At 41.9% G+C, this 27036-nt stretch overlaps 1 protein-coding gene across 1 annotated transcript in view; it reads right to left on the bottom strand.

Annotated features, from left to right (window-relative positions):
* Positions 1-27036, bottom strand: part of LOC124619556 (putative helicase MOV-10) — a 343693-nt gene that overhangs the window by 86519 nt on the left and 230138 nt on the right. The window contains exons 12-13 of the mRNA XM_047146034.1: positions 22179-22326; positions 12358-12494 (exon numbers count right to left, since the gene is read on the bottom strand). Of these exons, the coding sequence (XP_047001990.1) occupies positions 12358-12494; positions 22179-22326 (285 nt within the window). The remainder of the gene's footprint in view (positions 1-12357; positions 12495-22178; positions 22327-27036) is intronic.

Below are 27036 nucleotides of genomic sequence, written 5' to 3'. Positions count from 1 at the left end.
CACATGGTCAGAACGGCGCCGGCGCAGCCGTCAGCAGATGGCGATGGCTGAACCGGCAGTGTCCAATTCGTAACCGGGCCAAAACTACCTCCTCCCGCCGAGAAGGGCGTGAGGAGGACGTCCAAGCCACGGGAAGAGGTTTCAAGGCCCGAAGCTTGTTGACTGTAAGTGCAGCCCAATCGGCATGCCACAGCGATAAAATGCGCCGTCAAATGACCCTGCGACAATCTGACGAAGGGACACAACAAGAAGCTGTCCGAGGCTGGAGGACCGCAGCCTTGGCCGCGGCATCTGCAGCTTCGTTCCCAGGGATACCGACATGGCCAGGAACCCACATAAAGCTAACCGGAGAACCGACGTCCACCAACTGCTGAAGAGAGCGTTGGATCTGGTGCACGAAAGGGTGAACTGGGTACGGATCACTGAGGCTCTGGATAGTGCTCAGGGAATCGGAGCAGATGACATATGCAGAATGTCGGTGGCGGCAGATGTAAAGAACAGCCTGGTAGAGGGCACAGAGCTCAGCTGTGAAGACCGAACAATGGCCATGGAGCCGGTATTTGAAACTTTGTGCCCCGACAATAAAAGAACACCCGACCCCGTCATTGATCTTAGAGCCATCTGTATAAATGAAGGTCATATTAATGAACTTCGAACGAAGTTCGACAAAACGGGAGTGGTAGACTGAACCGGGGGTAACCTCCTTCGGGAGCGAGCAGAGGTCAAGGTGGAGGCGAACCTGAGCCTGGAGCCAAGGTGGCGTGTGGCTCTCGCCCACTCGAAAGGTTGCAGGGAGTGAAAAATTAAGGTGTTGAAGGAGGCGACGAAAGCGAACTCCAGGGGGTAGCAGGGCAGAGACATACAACCCGTATTGACTGTCGAGAGAGTCATCAAAAAAGGAACGATAAGACGGGTGGTCGGGCATTGCCAGTAGCCGACAGGCATACGGACAAAGCAGTATATCGCGCCGGTAGGTGAGTGGCAACTCACCAGCGTCAGCATGAAGACTCTCGACGGGACTAGTATAAAACGCTCCGAGCACAAGTCGTAAACCCCGATGTTGTATGGAGTTGAGGCGGAGTAAGATGGAGGGCCGTGTAGAGGAGTATACGAAGCTCCCATAATCCAGCTTGGAGCAGACGATCGACCGATATAGGCGAAGTAGGACGGTTCGATCCGCTCCCCACGACATACCACTGAGAACACGGAGGACATTTAGAGAACGGGTACAACGGGCAGCCCAATATGACACATGTGGAGACCAACTAAGTTTCCTGTCAAATGTAAGACCTAAAACTTTTGTTGTCTCCACGAATGGGAGAGCAACGGGACCGAGTCGTAAGGACGGTGGGAGAAACTCTTTGTAGCGCCAGAAGTTAATACAGACCGTCTTCTCGGCAGAAAAACGGAAGCCATTGGCGACACTCCAGGAGTAAAGACGGTCAAGAGAACGCTGAAGACAGCACTCCAGGAAACACGTACGCTGCGCGCTGCAATAGATAGTAAAATCGTCCACGAAAAGGGAGCCTGATACATCAGCTGGGAGGCAATCCATTATTGGATTGATCGCTATGGCGAAGAGAGCGACGCTCAAAACTGAGCCCTGTGGCACCCCATTCTCCTGGCGAAAGGTGGCTGACAGGACAGAACCCACACGTACCCTGAACTGTCGATCCATTAAAAAGGAACGAATAAAAAGAGGGAGGCGACCGCGAAGGCCCCATGTATGCATGGTGTGGAGAATGCCGGCCCTCCAACAGGTGTCGTAAGCCTTCTCCAAATCAAAGAACACAGCCGCGGTCGGGCGCTTCCGCAAGAAGTTATTCATAATGAAGGTCGACAAGGTAACCAGATGGTCAACAGCAGAGCGGCGCCTACGAAATCCACATTGTACATTGGTAAGTAGGCGTCGAGACTCGAGCAGCCAAACCAATCGAGAGTTAACCATTCGCTCCATCACTTTACAGACACAGCTTGTAAGCAAGATGGGTCGATAACTGGAAGGCAAGTGCTTGTCCTTCCCCGGCTTAGGAATCGGGACAACAATAGACTCGCGCCAGCATGCGGGAACATGTCCCTCAATCCAGATGCGATTGTAAGTACGAAGAAGAAAACCTTTACCCGCAGGAGAAAGGTTCTTCAGCATCTGAATATGAATAGAATCAGGCCCTGGAGCGGAGGACCGTGATCGGCCAAGTGCGTTTTCGAGTTCCCGCATGGTGAATGGGGCATTATAACTTTCACGATTCGAGGAGCGGAAGTTAGGTGGCCTAGCCTCCTCTGCCTGTTTGCGGGGGAGGAAGGCAGGGTGGTAATGAGTGGAGCTCGAAACCTCTGCGAAAAAGCGGTCGAAGGCATTGGAGACAGCATCAGGGGCCACAAGGACGTCATTCGCGACCGTCAAGCCAGAAACTGGTGAGTGGACCTTAGTGCCAGATAGCCGGCGCAGGCTACCCCAGACAACAGAAGAAGGAGTAAAACTGTTGAAGGTGCTTTAGAAAGCAGCCCAGCTGGCTTCCTTGCTTTCTTTAATAATACGACGACACTGTGCACGTAATCGTTTATAATTGATACAATTCGCCACTGTAGGGTGGCGTTTAAAGGTGCGTAAAGCACATCGACGAGCACGTAAAGCGTCTCTACATGCTGCGGTCCACCAGGGGACCGGTACGCGACGTGGAGAAGAAGTAGGGTGAGGGATGGAATATTCAGCAGCAGTGAGAATGACTTCCGTGAGGTGTGCGACCTGACTATCGCAGCTTGTGAAGGTTTGATCCGGAAAGGTCGCCCTGGAAGAGAAGAGCCCCCAGTCTGCTTTGGAGATGGTCCAACTAGATGAGCACGGAGAGGGGATATGCTGCAGGAGATGGATAACACATGGGAAGTGGTCGCTCGAATATGTATCAGAAAGTGCATACCACTCAAACCGGCGTGCAAGTTGGGGAGTACATATAGAGAGGTCTAAATGGGAATAGGTGTGAGATGTGTCCGAAAGAAAAGTAGGGGCGCTAGTATTGAGGCAGACAAGATTGAGCTGGTTGAAAAGGTCTGCTAACAGGGAGCCCCTCGGGCAGGATGCTGGAGAGCCCCAAAGGGGATGGTGGGCATTGAAGTCTCCAGTTAACAAAAATGGTGCAGGTAGCTGAGCAATAAGTTGCATCATGTCTGCCCTGGTAACGGCAGACGACGATGGAGTGTAAACGCCACAAATGGAAAATGTAAAAGTGGGGAGAGTAATGCGGATGGCAACTGCCTGCAGGCCGGTGTGCAACGTGATGGGATTGTAGTAAATATCATCCCGGACCAGCAACATAACCCCTCCGTGAGCTGGGATACCTACCACAGGGGGTAGGTCAAAACGCACAGAGGTGTAGTGTGCCAAGGCAATTTGATTGCATAGGTGTAGCTTCGTTTCCTGGAGGGCTACGACGAGCGGACGGTGCAAGCGGAGCAGCAACTTCAAGTCCTCTCGGTTGGAGCGAATGCTGCGAATATTCCAGTGAATAAGTGCCATTGTAAGAAAAAAAGGGAAGATGAAAGAAGGGGTCACCTCGAAGGCCGCTGCGGGCCTGGCTTCGAGCGAGCACTGCCGCCGCTTTCAGTAGGCGGACAGTCATCGTCCATTGGGTCTATAGGTTCATCGGTCATCTTGGGAAGATGGCCGGGAGGGGGAGCTTCCTCCGCCGGTGAACGGCCAGACGTTCGGCTACCAGCGGTGCGGTCAGGCGAAACGGATGACGGCCTGGGGCGGCAACCGCTGGGTGGCGCAGGAGAAGAAATGCGACGTGGCGGAGAAGGAGAACTGTGCTTCCTATGAGCCTTCTTGGAAGGTCGTTTGGTGGAAGTACTGGTCGAAGGCTGGGAGGTCGAGGTACGTAGGAAGTCTGCACGGGACGGTTCCTTCTTGAAGGCCCATGCATCTGACTTCTGGGTCTTCGTCTTAGCAGAAGCTGATGAAGGGGCTGGTGTCTGTGGGGTGATGGGAGGAAGAGGAGACGTCGACCGCGCGATCTTAGCACTGGCCGAACGGACGACCGTGGTGCTGAAGGTGAGATCGCATGTCTGGGTTGCCACCTCCCTGGTAGTCCGAGGAGAGGCGAGGACAGTACTGTATTTCCCCGCTGGGAGCAGTGTGGGCTTCCTACTAGCCAATAGCTTGCAAACAGCCGAGGTGGACACTTTCTCTTTGACCCGAATTTCTTGGATACAGCGTTCTTCCTTATAGACAGGACAGTCGCGGGAGGATGCGGCATGGTCACCCTGACAGTTCACACAACGAGGAGACGGAGATGGACAGTCACCCTCATGGGCATCCCTGCCACAAGTGACACATTTAGCCGCATTGGAACAAGACTGTCTAGTGTGATTGAAACGCTGACACTGGTAGCAGCGCGTAGGTGTCGGGACATAGGGGCGAACAGAAATAACCTCATAGCCCGCCTTGATGCGCGATGGCAGCTTAACACTATCAAAGGGCAAGAAAAGTGTCCGGGTCGGTACAAGGTCTTTGTTGACCTTTTTCATTACCCTATGGACAGCCGTCACGCCCTGCTCAGCGAGGAAAGATTGAATCTCCTTGTCAGTCAAGCCGTTGAGGGATCTAGTATAGACCACACCACGAGACGAATTCAAAGTTCAGTGAGCCTCCACCCGGACAGGGAACGTGTACAGGAGTGTGGCCCGAAGCAGTTTTTGTGCCTGAAAGGCACTCTCAGTTTCGAGTAATAAGGTACCATTACGCAACCTGGTACAAGATTTGACAGATCCGGCTATGGCATCTACGCCCTTCTGGACAACGAAAGGGTTGACAGAGGAAAAATCCTTTCCGTCCTCAGATCGAGAAACGACGAGGAACTGTGGGGCAGGCGGTAGTACTTTTGTCACTGGTAGCTGGTCAAGTTTCCGTTTTTGGGCAGAAGTCGAGAGAGATGGAGTGAAATCCATTGCGGAGGAATCCCCCATGATTGCCAGCGTCTCCGATGGCGCGCTCCTTCCTTGTGGGGACCCTCTCAGAGGGCACTCCCGCCTTAGGTGAATGTTTACACCTCAGGTCACACCTCCCGAGAAACAGATGGAGGGACCAATCGGCATGGTCAGAAGGTATTAGCTCAGGCAATCACCCCTCCCCGGGCCTGGCCTTTACCAGGGGGTACGCGCGTGCCTTACATGTCTACCCAGGGCGGGGAATTACGCGTTACCCCGTCACCGGCTACGCGTGCGAACGCGTGGGTCGGCCTTCAGGCGCGCACAGGGAGGAAGGAAGAAGAGGAAAAAGGAGAGAGAGAGGGAGAGAGAGAGGGAGAGAGAGAGGGAGAGAGAGAGAGGGAGAGAGAGAGAGGGAGAGAGAGAGGGAGAGAGAGAGAGGGAGAGAGAGAGGGAGAGAGAGAGGGAGAGGGAGAGGGAGAGGGAGAGAGAGAGGGAGAGAGAGAGAGAGGACAGACTGTCTCAAATGCCGAGGCGGAGACCAGAAAAGGCAAGGAGAAGAAGGCAATGAGAAGGCAAGGTGAAGAAGGCAATGAGAAGAAGGCAAGGAGAAGGCGGCAATGAGAAGGCGGCAATGAGAAGGCGGCAAGGAGAAGGCGGCAAGGAGAAGGCGGCAAGGAGAAGGCGGCAAGGAGAAGGCGGCAAGGAGAAGGCGGCAAGGAGAAGGCGGCAAGGAGAAGGCGGCAAGGAGAAGGCGGCAAGGAGAAGAAGGCAAGGAGAAGAAGGCAAGGAGAAGAAGGCAAGGAGAAGAAGACAAGGGAAAGAGTAAGGAAGACAGTGAGGTGGAAAAGAGCAAAGAAAGGAACCAACCAAAGGAAGGAAGAAACGAGATATGAAAAAGCAAAATGACCGCAAATAGAGGTCGTGGAACTGTCCGTCTCCGGATGCAGGCACTAACTACCCCCTTGAGGGGGAGGGACTCCTTTTAGTCGCCTCTTACGACAGGCAGGAATACTTCGGGCCTATTCTAATCCCCGGACCCGCAGGGGGGGCTTAGAGAATCTGAATACGTACAGTGAAAAAATTATTTGAGAGCAGGATTTTGAGTAAGTAAAAACATATAGGTAGATACACACTTTAATGTTTGTGTGAAATATTTGTAGAGAGTATCCACACAGTACCACAATTTAAGGATTTGAAGATTTTGTAATTAATAATTATAATACTATGGAAACGTGGTGAATTGCAATTTCATTGTTTATTTTTTGTGAAAATCTTTAAAAAATAATCCCAAAATTATCTCCCACAATTCTGTACCTCCCAATCAAAAAATATTCATAGCTGTAGTCTATGCACAGATGAAATTCGAGTTTTTGAAATGATAGGACACAGTACCTTTTTTTTTTTTTTTTTTTTTGTATATCCTAAAATGTCTGTCATTAAAATGGAGTATATGAATATTTTGGGAACACTTAAGTAACTAAGTGCAAACTGAATTTATACCAGTTCTGTATTTTGTTCCTTCTCGTTCCTACAGCTTCTATAATAACTTTTGGTTTCATTATTTTGCAACTATCCTGCATGACCCCCTTTCCAACCAACTTGCGCCATAGGGTGGTGGGTTTTCGGGTTCCGCTAAATAGGTCAAGTGTGCACTACACACAGGAGGTGGCTACATGGGTAGTAGGGGCTGTGTGGTGTGGACTGGGCGGTTTTTTAGGTTAGACAGTCTCGAGAAAGATCAAAAGGGCTCCAGACCCAAAGGGTACAGGACAAAGAAACTACAAGAATCGAGCAAGCAACAGTCGATATTGTTGTTGTAAATTGTTGTAGCTGTGTCGGAAAAGTACCAGAGCTTCAAGTGCTGATAGAAAGCACTGAAGCTGAAATCGTTATAGGAACAGAAAGCTGGCTAAAGCCAGAGATAAATTCTGCCGAAATTTTTACAAAGGCGCAAACCGTGTTGAGATAGGATGGATTAAATAAAGTAGGTGGGGGTGTGTTTGTGTCTGTTGGTTGTAGTTTATCTTGTAGGGAAGTTGAGATAGATAGTTCCTGCGAATTACTATGGGTAGTGGTTATACTCAACAGCAGTACCAAAATAATAATTGGGTCCTTCTACCAATCCCACGACTCAGATGATATAATAGCTGAAAGGTTCAAAGAAAACATTAATCTCATTACAAATAAGTACCCCACCCAGTACCACACTTATCATTGGTGGAGACTTCAATCTACCCTCGATTTGTTGACGAAAATAAATGTTCATGGTAGTAGACAGAAAACATCTTCCAAAATTGTATTAAATGCTTACTCTGAGAATTACTTTGAACAATTAGTTCATGAGCCCATACGAATTGTAAATAGTTGCGAAAACACACCTGACCCCTTAGCCACAAATAATCCTGATCTAATAGAGAGCATCATGATGGATACAGGGATTAGTGAACACAAGGTCATCGTAGCGAGGCTCAAAACCACTAAAAATAAACGCAAAATATATCTATTTAAAACAGCAGATAAAAATTCGCTTGATGCCATCCTAAGAGTGAGTCGCCATTCCTTCCATGCTAATTATGCAAGTGTAGACCAGATATGGCTCAAATTCAAAGATACAGTATCGACAGCAATAGATAGATTCATACCGCGTAAGTTAATAAGAGACAGGACTGAACCACCATGGTACACAAAACACGTCAGAACACTGTTGCAGAAGCAATGAAAAAAACCATGCCAAATTCAATAGAACACAAAATTGCCAAGACTGGCTAAGTTTCATGGAAGCTCAAAATTTAGTGCGGACATCAATGCGAGATGCTTTTAATAGTTTCCACAATGAAATGTTGTCTCAAAATATGGTAGAAAACCCAGAGAGATTCTGGTCATATGTAAAGTACACCAGTGGCAAAAAACCGTCAATACTGTCACTGCGTGATAGTGATGGAAATGTTACCGATGATGGTGCCACTAAAGCAGAGTTACTAAATACAGTTTTCCATAATTCCTTCATGAAAGAAGACAAAGTAAATATTCCAGGATTCGAAACCAGGACAGCTGTTAGCATGAGTGACATAAAAGTAGACGTCTTAGGTGTTGCGAAACAACTCAAATCACTTTAGAAAGGGAAGTCTTCTGGTCCAGATATACCAATCAGGTTCCTTTCAAAGTATGCAGACACAATAGCGCCTTTCTTAGCAATCATATACAACTTCTCACTTGAAGGGTCTGTTCCTAAAGACTGGAAAGTAGCACAGGTCACACCAATATTCAAGGAAGGAAATAGGGGTAACTCATTGAGTTACAGACCCATATCACTGACCTCAATTTGCAGTAGGATTTTAGAGCATATACTGTACTCTAACATTATGAAGCACCTTGAAGAAAATGACTTATTGATACATAACCAACACAGATTTAGAAAATATTGTTCTTGTGCAACACAGCTAGCTAGCTCTTTATTTCCACGAAGTAATGAGTGCTGTCGACGAAGGATCTCAGATTGATTCCATATTCCTAGATTTCCAAGAAGCCCTTGATACTATTCCTCACAAGCGACTATTAATCAAATTGCATGCATATGGAGTATTGTCTCAGTAGTGTGACTGGATTCATGATTTACTCTCAGGGAGGTCACAGCTTGTAGTGATAGATGGTAAGGTAGTGTCATAGGCCCTCTGCTGTTCCTGATATACATAAATGATCTAGGTGATAATCTGAGCAGCCCCCTTAGATTGTTTGCAGGTGACACTGTAATTTACTGTCTAGTAAAATCATCAGACTATCGATTCAAATGGCAAAATGATCTAGAGAGAATTTCTGTATGGTGCAAAAAGTGGCAATTGGCACTAAACATACATTTATACATACATACATTAATCGTAGTTCCATAGATCATGAATAAGACATTTCATAATGATGTGGATCGTGTCACTTTAACATAAGTTTTCTTTACACAAAACAATTAATTAATTTTTTTTTTTTTTACTGTTATTACTTCATATCTAAGAATTCATCTATTGAGTAGAAGGGGTTGTCATTCAGAAATTCTTTTAATTTGCTTTTATATGTTGGTAGGCTATCTGTCAGACTTTTAATACTATTTCGCAAATGACCAAATATTGTTGTGGCAGCATAATTCAACCCTTTCTGTGCCAAAGTGAGTTTTAATCCAGAATAGTGAATATCATCCTTTCTTCTAGTGTTGTAGCTATGCACTTTACTGTTATTTTTGAATTGGGATGGTTTATTAATGACAAATTTCATAAGTGAATATATGTATTGTGAAGGTACTGAGAATATCCCGAGTTCCTTAAATAAATGTCCACAATGTGATCTTGGGTGGGCTCCAGCTATTATTCTGATTAGACACTTTTGTGCAATGAATACTTTCTCTCTTAATGACGAATTTCCCCAAAATATGATGCCATATGAAAGCAGTAAATGAAAATAGGCATAGTAAGCTAATTTACTGATATGTTTATCACCAAAATTTGCAATAACCCTAATAGCGTAAGTAGTTGAACCTAACCATTTCAGCAGATCATCGATGCGTTTGTTCCAATTCAATTTCTCATCAATCCACACACCCAGAAATTATGAGTATTCTACTTTAGCAACAGACTTGCCCCATTCATAGTCTATATTTATCAATGGTTTTATGCCATTTACTGTACAGAATTGTATAAACTGTGTTTTTTCAAAATTTAGTGAAAGTCCATTTGCAGAGAACCACTTAATAATTTTCTGAAAGACATTATTTGCAATTTACTCAGCTGATTCTTGCTTCTTGAGTGTGATTACTATACTTGTATCATCAACAAAAAGAACTAACTTTGCACCTTCACGAATACAGAGTGGCAAGTCATTAATATACAGGGTGATTCAAAAAGAATACCACAACTTTAGGAATTTAAAACTCTGCAACGACAAAAGGCAGAGCTAAGCACTATCTGTCGGCGAATTAAGGGAGCTATAAAGTTTCATTTAGTTGTACATTTGTTCGCTTGAGGCACTGTTGACTAGGCGTCAGCGTCAGTTGATGCTAAGATGGCGACCGCTCAACAGAAAGCTTTTTGTGTTGTTGAGTACGGCAGAAGTGAATTGACGACAGTTGTTCAGCGTGCATTTCGAACGAAGTATGGTGTTAAACCTCCTGATAGGTGGTGTATTAAACGTTGGTATAAACAGTTTACAGAGAATGGGTGTTTGTGCAAAGGGAAAAGTTCTGGACGGCCGAGAACGAGTGATGAAAATGTAGCACGGATGTTGTGAGATGTTAGAGAATTGGCTGTTCCCTCAGCTCAAACAAGAAGCACAACAATTCATATTTCAGCAGGATGGAGCGCCACCACATTGGCACTTATCTGTCCGTAACTACCTGAACGTCAACTACCCGAGGCGATGGATCGGCCGCCAGGGAGCCCGTGACCGAGCACTTCATCACTGGCCTCCAAGAAGCCCTGATCTTACCCCCCGAGATTTTTTCTTATGGGGGTATGTTAAGGATATGGTGTTTCGGCCACCTCTCCCAGCCACCATTGATGATTTGAAACGAGAAATAACAGCAGCTATCCAAACTGTTACGCCTGATATGCTACAGAGAGTGTGGAACGAGTTGGAGTATCGGGTTGATATTGCTCGAGTGTCTGGAGGGGGCCATATTGAACATCTCTGAACTTGTTTTTGAGTGAAAAAAAAAAAACTTTTTAAATACTCTTTGTAATGATGTATAACAGAAGGTTATATTATGTTTCTTTCATTAAATACACATTTTTAAAGTTGTGGTATTCTTTTTGAATCACCCTGTATATTAAGAACAATACGGGACCGAAGACTGAACCCTGTGGGACACCATACTTGATACCTCCCCAGTTAAGAGGACTCGGCTGTTTTTTGTAGACTATCTGTACTGTTAATTTCAACCTTCTGGACTCTTCCAGTTAAGTATGAATTAAACCATTTGTGCACCATCCCAATCATACCACAATACTTACGCTTATCTAGAATAATTTCATGATACACACAATCAAAAAGTCTTTGAGAGATCACAAAATATCCCAATGGGTGATGTGCGAGGTCATCCGCATGGGTACTAAAAGAAATCTGATAAATTTTGGGTATACGATAAATCGCACATATTCGACTAAATAAGTAGGAATTACAATTACGAGCAACTTAAATTGGAAATACAACACAGATAATATTGTGGGGAAGGCAAATCAAAGAGTGTGTTTGTTGGCAGAAGTCTTAGAAGATGCGACAAACCCACTAAAGAGGCAGCCTACATTAAACTTGTCCGTCTTCTGCTGGAATTTTGCTACACAGTGTGGGATCCTTACCAGTTAGGATTGATGGAGGACATTGAAAAAGTGCAAAGAACGGCAGCTGGTTTCGTGTTATCGGGTAATAGGAGTGAGAGAGCCACTGATATGATACGCGAGTTGGGGTGGCAGTCACTGAAACAAAGGCGGTTTTCTTTGCGGCGAGATCTATTTACGAAATTTCAATCGTCATCCGAATGCGAAAATATTTTGTTGACACCCACCTACGTAGGGAGAAATGATGACCATCATAAAATAAGAAAAATCAGCTCTCAAATGGAAAGATTTAGGTGTTCCTTTTTCCCACGCGCCATTCGAGAGTGGAATTGAAGAGAAGTAGTATGAAAATGGTTCGATGAACCCTCTGCCAGGCACTTAAGTGTGAATTGCAGAGTAACCATGGAGATGTAGACGTAACAACTTGATTTTGGAAATTCTAGCTATAATACATACTTTATATCAACATTCATGACACATTTATTAACTTGCAAAAAACAATTCTTCCATTATTTTCAAGAACAGTTAAAATCCCAGCAGATCATCAAAGAAGTGTAATTACCCTATTCTTCAAATTTGTGGTTTATTTGTTGCCAATTACAATAATATTTTCAATCGAAGTCTGTTCAGCATGTAACTGAAATGTATTTAAATATTCCCATCTAGCCAGGTTCAGACAAGAAGCTCTGAGATTAAAGTGGAGTCAAGTATTTTGACAAGCTTATGTATTTTCGTCTAAAACTTTAAATTCGTGTTGAAACATCTTCCACAAGATTTTCTTTTTCGTTCTGCAAAGACGCAACATGCATTGTGAGCAATTCTGTCCCATGTATGATATTTTCTAAGCTTTCAGTCAACACTGAATAAAATGAATCATTTGAATCTGTTATTTAATGTGCTTCTTTGTTGATCTCAACTCTACCAAAAAATCCCAAAAGGAAGATCAAATAAAAGAATGCGAATTTATTTTCCAAGTCACCTTTCCACTTATTTACAGGTAGGGACTTTGTATGCACATATTATCAATTTTTACATCTTAAAGTTGTTTAGTCTAACTTTTTAATTTTATTTTTATCTACTAGCCACTCTACAAATGGAAAGAGCATTACTTTCTTACCAGTCTCGTGTAGAAGAATGCAGGCGCAGGAGTTCCTTAGGGGAACAGTGTGGAGCCAGTCGCTGAGCTACATTATCACATGCAGCATTGGACGGTGCTGCCACCAGGCAATAGGAGCCTGGCATCATTTTCTTCACCTAGGTTTAAGGCAATATTCAGATTACTTACATGTTACACTGGTCACCTGCACGATATATTGTAATGACACTGGACAAGCTAGGTTATAAAATATATTTAAGCATGCTTGCATGTTGATCATTTACAGATGAATTCACAAACCAGAAAACAATATTTAGTTTGACAACTCAAGTATTTAACATATTTGTACTAAACATGCAAAAAGTCCTTAAACTGAAATTCTTGTATGGGATATGAGAAGTTATCATAAGTTCTGGTAGCAACATTTTACATTCATTCTAAAGTCAAGTTTATTAAACTGTAATTTAGGTCATTTTTTTGCACTGTAATTGATGTCTTTGTTTCTTTTGAAATATAATGCATTATTTCTAATAAAACTCATCAAAAAAGTTTGTAGTGTGTATGGTGCTGCACACCACTCCAGAAGAGCTGTGTGTATCTATGTACTGACAAATGACACTCCACGAACAAAAACAAGCTATAAAACAAATTATTCCATAAGAGAGCACAACTACTGTGCTGATTTATTGTTTTATTCACATATAGACACTAAGGGTCCTCGGTTCAGATCATGAAGATATCATCAACGAATATGAATGAGGTGAGGACTTTGGGCTAACTGAAAACCTACAACTTCCTTCCTGAGGGTGAGAACATACTATTCACATTCCTCCAGGTCATCAACTTCTCCCCATTCACTTCACTTAGTCCTCCCCAGCCCAATAAACCACCTACTTCTATGTCGACATCCACCTTGCTAACCACCAACAATACTTCCACTTTTACAGCTGCCACCATTCCACACCAAGAAGTCCTCGCACCATCTGGCCACAAAGGAGCACTCCTCACGTGACTCAGTACTACCGAGGACTGGAGCAACTGAATCACATCATGCATTCAGGTAGCCTCTCTCTTTGCACTGAAATGAAAAGTATTCATCCCATCCCTCTGACAGTGGTATTCCCCTGCTCCCACAGCTTACACAATGTCCTCGTCTGTCCCTACTCCACCCTTACTCCTCACTTCTTGTCTCAGGCTCATATCCCTGCAACAGACAAATGCAAGATCTGTCCTATACGGCCTCCCACTACCACCTATTTCAGTCCTGTCATGAGCCTCTCCTATCCTATTAACAGCGAAGACACCTGTGAAAACAGCCATGTGATCTACCAACTTAGCTGCAATTACTGGCCTGCATTCTATGTGGGCATGGCAATTAAAAAGCTTCTTCTAATAATTTCCGGATATGCAGCCGGATCCCGTCGACATTCTGCCGCGATATTTTCGCCCAGAGACGTCCGGCCATCATCAGGTGAGTACACAACTACTGAAGAGCCCAGGTGCAGTCGTCGTATTTATGCCGAATCTCGCGCATGCGAAATGTACTGGCATCCTACAGCGCATCATGTAGAGACAATAACTTGATTCCAACTTTCGCCAGAGTTGTTCATTTTATTAATAGTGTGGCAGCCAACAATATAAAATGCAAGGCGAGTCTGGCTTTAGTAAGAGAACAAATCCGTTTTACGCGTCGTGAGTTAGACGCTGTTGCCAGGAATTTATATTATTTACATCTGAAGATTGCAGCAAGATGTTCTTACCTTAGCTGGGACTGGATTGACGGGGTATCCTGGGCCAAGGAAGACTGGGCTCACAGGAACAGTACAAACAGGAAAAGTGCAAAGTTTAGCCAACTCGTAACACGAAAGACGCAAGAAGCTATCTCTGGACGATCCGTGGTGAACCTCACAGAGAAATCTTTTGACGATGTGACGATGTCAGTGCTTGCGAAAGGTTTAAACTTCGTTCCTACACCTGCTTCACTGCCTTTAACGGATTTCATCAGTTCCATTGACGTCTCCCTGTGGATTCTGCAGACGAAATTCGACATGAATCTTGCCGAACGTTGTTGAAATGCGCGCCACAACGGAGTAACATCTCGCCAGCTGAAAGAGCTGCTCTCTGCAGCCTCTGAGAAGATACCACGGTCGTACTGCCTGCAGATAAGGGTAACGCCATAGTTCTTCTGACAAGAGAAGCCTACAACGAGAAGATATATTGTCAGCTAAATGATTCTATGTACCGCAGAATTGAAAAGGACCCAACAAGCCGAATATCAAGGAAAACTGCTACCCTTTTGAACGACTGTTCTCTACCTGAACAAGTTATCAAGAGATTGAGACCACACAATGCAGTACCACCAAGTCTCTATGGTCTTCCCAAGATACACAAGGATGGTACCCCATTATGATTAATAGTGAGTAATATTGGTGCTGCGACCTATTCTACAGCAAAATATCTGGCCTCACTACTAAAGCCTTATGTGGGTAAGTGTTGCCACCATATACGTAATTCCAAGGATTTTGTCAGTCGCTTGAAGGAAGTTAAGCTTAGCAGCTCGGATTTATTAGTCAGCTTCGATGTGGTCTCACTTTTTACCAAAGTGCCTTTAATGGAATCGTTACATCTTATTGGTAACTTATTCAGTGCAGAAATGATGGCTTTGTTTGAACATATACTCTCCTCAATGTACTTTTTATTCAATGACTAATTCTTTGAACAAACAGATGGCGTCGCCATGGGGAGCCCTTTGTCCCCTGTGGTAGCTAATCTCTTTATGGAGGACTTTGAGGAAAAAGCACTTGAGTCTGCTGTTTTAAAGCCTACGGTCTTCTGGCGGTACATAGATGATACTTTTGCTGTATGGCCTTATGGCAGACAGGAACTGGAGAAATTCCTTCATCACTTAAACTCGTTACATGAGAATATCAAATTCACGATGGAGATTGAAAAAGATGGCACTTTACCATTTCTAGACGTGCTAGTACGCCGTAAAAATGATGGGTCATTAGAACATTCTGTGTACAGGAAACCGACTCACACAGATCTGTATCTCCAGGTGTCAAGCTGCCATCACCCAGCACAAACAGCCGGTGTTCTCAGTACCTTAATACATTAAGCGCATGTAATATCGGATGATGAAAACCACCACGCAGAATTAGAACATTTAGAGAAGGTTTTTAAAGAGAATGGCTACACTTCACGCCAAATAAGGAAGGCCACCCACAACTGTCATAACAAGAAGCAACACACTGAGGACGCTGATGACGACTTTAAATCAACTGCGTTCCTTCCATACGCCAGGAATGTGTCGTCGAAAATAGGCCGATTACTGAAGAAAAATAAAATCAAGGTTATCTTCCGTCCAGCAGCAAAGAACCGGGCCCTGGTTGGATCTGTTAAAGACGATTTATAACTGAAGAAAGCAGGCGTCTACAGAATTCCCTGTGAATGTGGCTCTGCATATACTGGACGAACGACGTACAGGACACGAACGACGTACAGGACACGAAAGACGCACAGGACACGAAAGACGCACAGGACACGAAAGACGCACAGGACACGAAAGACGCACAGGACACGAAAGACGCACAGGACACGAAAGACGCACAGGACACGAAAGACGCACAGGACACGAAAGACGCACAGGACACGAAAGACGCACAGGACACGAAAGACGCACAGGACACGAAAGACGCACAGGACACGAAAGACGCACAGGACACGAAAGACGCACAGGACACGAAAGACGCACAGGACACGAAAGACGCACAGGACACGAAAGACGCACAGGACACGAAAGACGCACAGGACACGAAAGACGCACAGGACACGAAAGACGTACAGGACACGAAAGACGTACAGGACACGAAAGACGTACAGGACACGAAAGACGTACAGGACACGAAAGACGTACAGGACACGAAAGACGTACAGGACACGAAAGACGTACAGGACACGAAAGACGTACAGGACACGAAAGACGTACAGGACACGAAAGACGTACAGGACACGAAAGACGTACAGGACACGAAAGACGTACAGGACACGAAAGACGTACAGGACACGAAAGACGTACAGGACACGAAAGACGTACAGGACACGAAAGACGTACAGGACACGAAAGACGTACAGGACACGAAAGACGTACAGGACATGAAAGATACACCCGTCTGCGGCAACCGTCAAAATCGGCAGTAGCAGAGCACTGTATTTCATTGGGGCATTCAATGGAATACAATGGAACAAAAATTTTAGCTCCGGTTTCCGGATTTTGGGATTCTGTAATCAATGAATCAGTGGAAATACATCTTGCCTATAATCTTATAAATCGTGACAACGGCTTTCAGCTGGATCCTGTTATTAAAATTATACAATCACAGCGGAATCGACAGCGTCATTCGATACTCAATGACTAGATGCTCTTATTTTCACCACCGAGAGCAGCACGTACAACTCGGCTATGCCACACATGTCAACACCTGACACATGCGCTGTAGGATGCCAGTACATTTCGCATGCGCAAGATTCGGCATAAATACTGCGACTGCACCTGGGCTCTTCAGTAGTTGTGTACTCACCTGATGATGGCCGGACGTCTCTGGGCCGAAATATCGCGGCAGAATGTCTACGGGATCCGGCTGCATACCCAGAAATTATTAGAAGAAGAAATACGGCGGGAAAATTTCAGAAGTCACAATTAAAAAGCTGTCTGTTCACATGAATGACCACAACCAAACAGTAGCCAAGAAACAGCTGGGTCACCCATGACTGCTTGACAGCATCTGCACATTTGGGAGCTCTCCTTGCAATACATCCTTTGTTTCCACAAAACAGTTTGCCTCAACCTCTGCTAGTCCCTGTCCTCCAACAGTGTGTGTGTGTGTGTGTGTGTGTGTGTGTGTGTGTGTGTTTGTGATGCTTATCCACTTATCTGCCACCACTCCAGCTCTACCCACACCTTCTATCCCACCAGAACAGGCCTTTCCATTCTTTTCTACTTCCCTCCTCTCCTCTGTCCCCTGAGCCCCACACCCAGTCCACCACAGGTTTGGCAGCATTAGTGTTGTCCCCTAAATATACCTTATAGTCATCATAAATTTTGCATAATGATTGCAAAGACAAGATGAGATTATTTAGGACTCGCGTGGAGGCACATAGGCAGTGGAACAGGGAATGGGTTAACTAGTAGTATTCAGTTTACAGACAATCCGTGTTTAATTTTTTGGTGTAAGGTTAGGGTGTATACCATAAGCTAGCTATTGGGGGTGATTATGCTTACATGTCAATATTGTATCCCAAACTGCAAATTAATTTGGACTTGATAGCGAAACTGTATTCAAGGAGTGTTAGTATACAGGAATTTTCATTTGATGACAGTCTTGGTAGCATTATCACGTAAGAGAAACAGACTGTACCGCTGCAACTCGCGTAACTCTACTTGTTTAACAAATGATTATTAAGCTTCAACTTCACGCGTGCCTGAGCAGGCACCACGAGACTTTTTGTTTATAATTTCTACTGTTGGCACACTACGGACATGCTCCACACCATCGCAACAGTAAGTATCTGTTTTACATTGTGGGGGTTTCTGTAGACCACACGGGCACTTTTACATAGTATTTATTTACAATATGCCAATATGGTTATTTGCTTTTATTTCTGTACATTTATAACAATTGCTCACTTTCTCTGTTATGAGGACATTTTGAAATTGTTAGAAGAAGTCACTGACTCAGAAAGTGAAGACATACAAAGAAATAACCCAGAAGAAGAAGAAGAAGAAGTAGTAGTAGTAGTAGTAGTAGAAGAAGAAGAAGAAGAAGAAGAAGTTGACGACAACAGCTATCTTTATTTCATACACAGTGAACACCTTTCTGGTTCAGAGGTCGAGCAAACTGAAGGACCTCATTCTAGTGAAGAGGAAGGAAAACACAGCCCAGGAAACTATTTTTATGGTAAGAACAGATATAAATGGCATAAATCAGCCTGAAATTCATCTCGTATATGACAGCACAACATTATACGAGAGAGTGAGAGATTGGAAGGGTCTGCTGTTTGTAAAAATGAAATGTTGCCAGTGTGTGTGTGTGTGTGTAGTGCTGTGAGCTATTATTTACCAATGGTGTGACAGACTATCGTGCTCTATACCAAGAAGAAACTTGAGGACAAATATTCAGCTCCATTATTACAGCCATATTATGCTAAATAACATTGCTGTGAGTTATGAGCTTACCTTGGATTACTTCTGTTTGCATCGATATTCAAGGTAAGTCATTAAGATATTAGATCGCTACGAGCAACTGATTTTAGTGGTAGAGGTATTCTTCAGGGTGTAATGGGAATGGAGAGATTCATTCATTTCAATGTAGCCTTTGATGATGTCAGTGCATGAGAAGAAAGAAAAATCTACAGATAGACTGACCTTGATACCAGAAATTTTTGAAAAGTTTATTAATAATCATAGCACGAACTATTCTTGTTCAGAATATTGGTGTGTTGAAATGTTGGTAAAATTTCAAGAAAAGTCCTCATTCAGAATGAATATCAAAAGTAGACCAGGAAAATATGGCCTGAAAATCAGTGATTTGTGATGCAAAAACTCATTACTTGTATAATGCATTTATATACACTGGAAAACCACCTACCCAGAAGTATCCCTTTCGCAGTGCCAAAGCAGGATGCGCTAAGCATGCACAGCCATTTTATGGAACTAATAAAAACATCACTGGAGACAGGTTTACATCTGTTGGGTTAGGAGATGAATTATCGAACTGAGGACTAACATGGGTACTGCATGAAAAAACAAATGGGAAATTCATCAAGAGCTTCTGTCTTATAAAAGAAGACACACCGAATCATCATCATTTGTATTTGGCTGAGACAAGACCATTGGGTCATTCAATCCAAAGAAGTATAAAAGTGTAGTTTTACTACATTCTATGCAACACACAGTGTCTGTAAATCAACTATCCAAGAAAATGGAAAAATAGAATTTTACAACCACAGTAAAGGAGGAGTTGACGGATTTGAAATGCTCAAATTATTCATGTTCACGAAGAACAAGAAGATGACAAAACACAACCATGCTGCTATACTGCATATTTCGTAACAAAAGGCCATAACGATTACATAAAGCCCATTTCCATTGCAACAAGCCTTGTAAAGCCATATGTTTGCAGCAGACTAGAAAATAACCCCAAAGTAGCCCATATTTGGCCGAAGATATACCTGAAACAATGAGCAAGTTGATTGGCAGAGAAAAAACTTTATCAATGCCCAACACAGATGTGAATAGCCTTAGTGTTTCTAACGAGCAAAGGTGTTATATCTGCCCTAGGTCAAAAGTTGAAGAGCTCTCTAATATGTAAAACTTACAAAAAAGGTATCTGTAAGCCTAATTCAAACACAATTATTGTTTGTCCTGCAACTCCAAAGAAAATGAATCTATTTGTAGGCACATAATGCGCTGTCATTTTTTTCGCATTAGTTACTTTTGCTTTAAAATTTTAATTTCATTTTATGTCCATATTCTGTTATTAAGAAAGAGTTTAATTAGAAGTTAATTTTTGAGTTGATTTTCATTTTATTTTATCTGAGCTATAAAATTAAAAAACAAATGTTTTTGTAAATGATTTAAAATTTCTGTTAAGACTGATTATTATAAGCACAATAACAGATTTAAATAATAAATATGTTGTCTTTTATTATGTAAATATGCAACATATTTCCAACAATTATTTATAAACATACCTAAGCTCTGTTGGGATACTTCCAGACCTCACACGTGACAGTACCAAAATCAGCAGGTGTACTTAAAAGGTTAAAATAAATGCTTGCTTTGAACATCTTTATATTAGCATTCTATCATCTTGGTTCAAATTTGTTGGAAAATTAATAACTGAAATCAAACATCACTATTGACAACTTAACACCATGATTCAGTACAAGACAGTCTTCTGAGCAAGATTTTACGGCTGACAATTTATATTTTTAAAACTCCCTGGCAGTGTACCTTAAACTGGAAGGTCTATATACATTTAATTACAATTGTGGTGGTTTGGTTTCAGATGGTTTAGGACAACCTGTATGATTAGCTTAACTACAATCTTTCCTGAAAAACTCATTTTTATCTCTCAGTAGCTAAATTTACTTTATATGTCTTTCTGCAACTAGTTTTGAGCATCGAAGTTTCATGCAGAACCTGTGTTAGAGTAAGTTGTCCAAGAAGGTTCCACAGTAGCTTAAAAATCACCTGTTATAATAAAGAACCTGAAAACAGTGTCAAGAAGTTTAAAACCTTACACTCTTATCATGTTTGAATGTTATATAGGTGAAATAATGTCGTTGCATGCTATGTGTTTCCATGTGAGTTCACTATTATTTATTATGTGGTGTTCCACAAGAGTTGTCACAACAACATGCAAACAATGCACAACACTGCCTCACATTCACAAATCAAACATATTATTAACTGCAATTCATCAGTCTTCATGTGCTGTACAGATCATGAAACGGATTCATAGTAACAAACACGTAAACCACGTGAAATGTACATTGTGCAATTTATGTGTTGAACAAATGCCTCAAATTTTGAATGAAAATTAGAAAAATTGAGACTTAGAACTCATTTAACACTTCTTACCATTAAAAGACAGTAATCAGTTTGTTGATCAATTGTAAATGGTGATATAGTATGGATCTCTTACAATTCAATGGTAAGTAAACAAAAGCACTAACTAACTAAAAGAGAGAGAGAGAGAGAGAGAGAGAGAGAGTTAGTTTCTTCTTTTTCTGCTTCTGAAAAATGACTTCTTTTGCCCAAAAGCTAAAAGTTTAGAACTCGCTTCATTGTTTGTGTCTGTGACTCACTACCTCCTCTATTTGGTTAATAGCAATTTATCCTTTTCATATTACTGACCAGCTACTTTGATTGATCCTTCCACTTTCTTCTTCAGTAGTCTCCATTTCATCGCCATTATGTCAAATGTACACTGGAAAAACTTTTCTTGCTCTGGAATGCAAGTACAGACTCTTCTCACCATCAAATATCTGCGAGGAAAGGGCCTCACCAAAGGGGCAGGGGAGGGGTGAGAGGAGGGGGGAGAGGACTGAACATAAATTAACTGAAACAAGTGGTGTAAAATAAGGAAACAAGTGAGGGAAGTCAGAATCGACATGCTGGAAGTGAATTAGGTTGTTAGCAGCGACTCTCTCCCGCAGAATAAGTCAGAGAAAAGAGATAAGGAAGCAAACTTCAGCACAGAAGGAGGAGACAAGCTGTAATGGCTCGATGCCCCACATTCACCATACACTTACTCTCAAAAGAGTTGGGAGCCTGTTGGAATTGAAGAGTGAAAGATGTGACTGTCACTGTTTGCATTCTATGTGTCTTCCCAGCATCCTTCCCTTGATTTATCAATACACACTCTGATCGAGTCAATGTTTATTCTGCTGTTAAGCATTATTTTTGCCTTTGTGACACTGACTTAGCTGCTCAATACTTTATTGTTCCACTTTTACCAACATGGTCAGATAAACCATTTATTATTGTTTTCACATCAATTCACTGAATGTAGTCAGGTTGAAGAATAAGATGTTAATGGCTGTTACACTATCATCTTCAACCCTTGTTATGAATTTTACTCTAATAAATAACAATGTAAATTAAAACTGCATATGGTAAGAAATAAATAGTGTTTTACAGACATGTGTTTTTATTTATAAATAACTTACCGATTCAGTATTAGACAGATTTAGAGTGTAGCAAACTTTCTACAAAATCTATCAAACACTTACATCCAGAGCATAATTAAAAAAGAAAATTAAGGATCTAAACTAACCTGTAGAATAGCTTCTACTAACGTTGCTGTTTTTCCTGTCCCTGGAGGTCCATAGATGATGTACGGAGCAGGCCGTGATGATCCTTGTAGAATGCTTACCACAGCCTGTTTTTGTGCCGGATTGTTCACCAGTTGTCTGTTGTAGAAGCTAATTGACAGCAAATTATGATTAGAAATTATGATATATGAGGCCATTATAGAGTACAGAGTGCCAATCAACAAGTGTTGGATGACGCGTAATGCCTCCATAGATAGCACAAGAAAGAGGCTAAGAATTTTTTGGTAAATCAATCATGAAAACTTTCCACAAAATTTCATCAGAAATAACATACTCTTTTCAAACTTCCTGGCAGATTAAAACTGTGTGCTGGACCATGACTCGATCCAGCACACAATTTTAATCTGCCAGGAAGTTTCATATTAGAACACACTCCGCTGCAGTGCGAAAATTTCATTCTGGGAACATAGGCTTTTGTTTTTACGTGCTCACCAAATAAATGAATACACTTTAGCCAATACGAAACAAGTTTCACACAGCCATCTCGGAAGAATTCCACCTTCTGTTTCAACAACCAGGCTGTCGCCTTCATCTGGATTTCTTTACAGGTGACATTATGATGCCCATTCATAACTACCTACCTTTTAATAACAAACTGAACCACATGGCACCAGATCTGGACTGATGGAAGCTGTGGCCTTCTAAGCCCTTCCATGTCCACACACAGAGTGTGTAGCGTATCGTTGACCTGTTGCAACAAAACATTCTCTCTCTTCCCTCAAAACCTCCAAAGGCACATTGCAACAACTTGGTCCCTATGTAACTAGCTGAGATCACAGTCAAATTTGGTGCCAGAAAATCAATACAGATAGTTCCATTGGCATGTATGCCATAATTTTTACAACTGAAGACTGCATTTACATCCATTTCCTGAGTGACACAGAGTGATAAGATCACCACAGCCAGTACTGTAAAGAGCTCTCATGCTTTAATAATTTTCAACTGAAGCAGCACAATCTGCTTTTGGGAACTCAACGATAGCACTGCTTTAGTTGCGAAGATGAATTCTCCCGCAAACTGTTTCATTTCGCCCACAATAACACTGCAACTAATCACAGCAATAGCTTACAACTACCTGGTGGTGTAGTAGAGGTTTGACACAAGAGTGCTGAAATCAGTGATGTATCTGTGCTGCATCCTGTACAGAATTACAGTCCAATTAAATTGCGAAAGAATTAGTGACTGGTACTACTGGAATCCGTCTGTCTTATCACACAGCTATATCCATGGACACTTGTCTCTCTTCAATCTACATTTGCAAATAGTTTCAGATGAAATAGATAGTATTGCAACAACTTGAAATGGAGAAAGACTTTGACAACTCCCACTGCCGTCACTGGTGGGCAGCAGTCAACAATGAATTAGAGTGATTGGCTGGCGATTCCGCTATCGAGAGAGGAGGGGAAGTAATGGGGCGGTAGATGAAAACTGTAGAATGATATTTTCATAATTTTGTTTAGAGTGATTATTTTTATTGTATTTTTGAAGTCTGTTACCTTAAACTAAAATTAACTTTTGAGCTTTAAATAATGTTAGCAGATTTACCAACATGAAAACAAAACTACACAAATGAATATTTATTGTTGAGACCATCAGGAAATTTTCCTGTAATTTTTGTGATCAATGTTACTAAAGAAAAATACGGTCTTCACTAAATTAACTTTGGGTTTCCTTATATTGCTTTAATTTTTCAGATATCTATTTATTACAAAATAGACTTACAAAACAATGCTGATATCATGTGTTCTGTAATTGTCAAAATTTGGAAATTCTTGACCAGTAGTTAACTGTAAGTAACCATAATTGCATTAATTCAATTTTGTTGCAGTAACATAAATAATGGAAAAAAAAACAGTGCTTTACAATTTTTTTGGATAATTTTGTGGAGTGTTTTAATTATTGATTATCTCTGTGTACAATACATTGAAAAAAATGTTGAACATAATTTTTGACTGAATGGAGAAATTTTTTTTGTATCATCATTATCTACTGATCATAGGAATATCTACTCACTTCACATCGACAGAAGCTGATTTATGAGCTGGAGTATAGCACAGGTCAATTGCACCTTTGTATCACTGAATGCTATGTACTCCATCATGAACTTTCAAAGAAACATGTGCAGGAATTAATGTTATTCACGATTGCACCACAAAGCAATGCGAAACAAACATATTGGTACCTCTTGCAAATAGAATAAACACTTTTTTTTTTTTGACAGGTACATTTCCTGAATGTTTAAAGTTGCCAAAGTGGGGCCTTTCCAGAAGGGAGACAAAACCAATGTAGAAAAGTATAGATCAATCGCCTTATTATCAGGGTTTGGCAAAATCGTAGGAAAGTGGCATACAACCGATAAATGAAATTTTTACACAAAAGAAACTCCTCAGTGTTACCCTGTGTAGCTTTAGGAAAATAAACTGACGACTAGTGCCAGTTACATTTTCTATAAAATGCCATACAAACAGTGTACAAAAAACAAAATGCCATTGGCATTTTTTAAATTTAAGATTTTCATATTCAGGACCACAAAAGTACTTTTGGGGCAGTTCCTATCACACAAGTGTCAGAATTACTGCATTAAATTGGTTCACCTTGTTCTTGAGAAATAGGATGGGGAAAATAGAAACAAAATATTAACAAAGGAAAAACAATAAGAGAGATCTCTCACATACAGAAAACAGAAAATAAGCGTTCCTCAGGTATACTTTCTTGGTCCAATTCTCTTCCTTCTGGGTGTATGTGACACAGCAATAGAAGATAGAGTACCAACTACGTTATAAAAATGGAGAGAAGATTCTAGGAGTGAAAGAAACAACACAGCAGCGAAATACTCTTGGACTATTTTTAGTCATTGTATATATTAATCATGTACCACAGTGAGTTTAATTAACTATAATGAAGATAGATCTATTATTAGCTGGGATTACACAGAACAGTTAACAGTGCAAAACAATGAAGAGATCACTGGTCCGATCACAGAATATGTCACCATAAAGAAACACCTGCAGAATAAGAATAAGGGAATTGTGTTTAAGTCTTGGTTAAATTATAGCCACCACAAGTTGCCACAAATGCCAGATGACTGTTTCCAGGTGCAACAAATGGTAAAATGAAATCTTACCATTTTGATGGATGGGCATCTTACATGGAAAGAGCATATCAGCTACACCTGTAAAAAAGATTAGTTGCAACATATACTTGTTAAAACATCCCCCAATTGTAAGAACTACTGTCCCAAAACACATCTACCTTGGATTAATCCTCCATATCTGCCATATGAGATTAGATTGGGGGCCCTCATACGTACAGTTTTAACAGCGCACTGATTGGGTTGAATCTGCGCACACAATTCGAACGCAAGTAGAACTGTGGTGCAAGGGGGCATAGAGTGAAGTGTCAGGGCACGGTCTTACCCACATGCGAGTCAGCATTCAGGACTGCTGTGTGCCCATGCACGAGCATCTAGATGTGAATGGTGAAACTTGCATGCAGGTATGCGCACAAGCACGGCATGTGGAGTTTTGTCAGTTTTAAGATTTTGCACTGTGTTAGTGTGTTAGAGAGAGAGAGAGAGAGAGAGAGAGAGAGAGAGAGAGAGAGAGTGTGTGTGTGTGTGTGTGTGTGTCAAATACCTTGGCTGCATCAATTATTTATGTGCCAAAACAAATCTAACAAGTCTTATTACCACCACTATAGCAGCAAGTGTTGCAGCTATGAACATGGGAAAAAATGTGGTACTTAGGTTCTGGAGGGGAATTACTGTCAAAATCATATTTGTTTGATTAAAGAGCTGGAAGACAATTACCCACATGCCTACTGAAAGTATTTGACAATGACTTATTGCAAGACATCCTCAAGGACAAAACCAATTGGAATGACACAGTGATGAAGAGCATTTCTGCAGAGGAACATCTTACTGCTACTCTCAGATTCGGGTCACTCCTTCAATGATTTAAAAACTGTCCACAGGACTTTCCACACTGCTGCTGCCTAATATAATCCAGAGACATGCGAAGCACTTTATGAGAAGGTGAACATTTAAAAGTATTTGTTATTGTATATTAATATTTTTTATTTAAGAAATATGAAAATTGCAGGGAAGAAAACTCGCATAGACATCAAAGTATTTTTTTTTTTTTTTTTTTTTTTTTTTAGTAATGTCATTGCTTAAAAATGAGAAAAAAAGACTCGTCACTGTTATTAGTCTGAGGGTCATACAATTACCATATTGGTCATAAAATTTGTGAAGGGGAAGTAGTGCCTCGATTTGCAACACAAGTGTGAGATCCTACGGATGTAAGAGGAAATGAAGAAGAAACAGGGGTTGAACCATGGGATGGTGCTTGTAACCGACTGAGTTTATACGTATTACTATCACACAAATCAGTCTGTGTGGTCACAGTTTTCAGCAAACCTTGGCAGCTTTTGATCAACAATGAATAAAAGCAAATCATAGTACCAAAAATTTTGTACACAAACATAATCAAAAGACCTGCCACTACACTTATTATCGCAAACTTTCTTCGATCCTCTTTAAATGATCTCCAAAAAGCTTCATTTTTTGGTAGCAAAGCCATGGTTTACTTCAAGGAAATTGATATGTAAAATGCAACCAATTTATCGTAAGCTTCAGTCTTTAAATTCTTATTTATATAGTTTTTGAAACTCACTTTCAACAAGAACTGTCACTCTTTGTACATATTTATGAATTCTGTAAAACGTCCTTTGTCCAGCAACAGGAATTCGCCATGTCGTGTTACATACTGTGAGTTACTGACAGGAATCTGCAAAAGAGTT

The sequence above is a fragment of the Schistocerca americana genome, chromosome 6 (assembly GCF_021461395.2).
Source record: "Schistocerca americana isolate TAMUIC-IGC-003095 chromosome 6, iqSchAmer2.1, whole genome shotgun sequence".
Classification (NCBI taxonomy): domain Eukaryota; kingdom Metazoa; phylum Arthropoda; class Insecta; order Orthoptera; family Acrididae; genus Schistocerca; species Schistocerca americana.
This window is presented reverse-complemented; position numbering and strand designations above follow the sequence as displayed.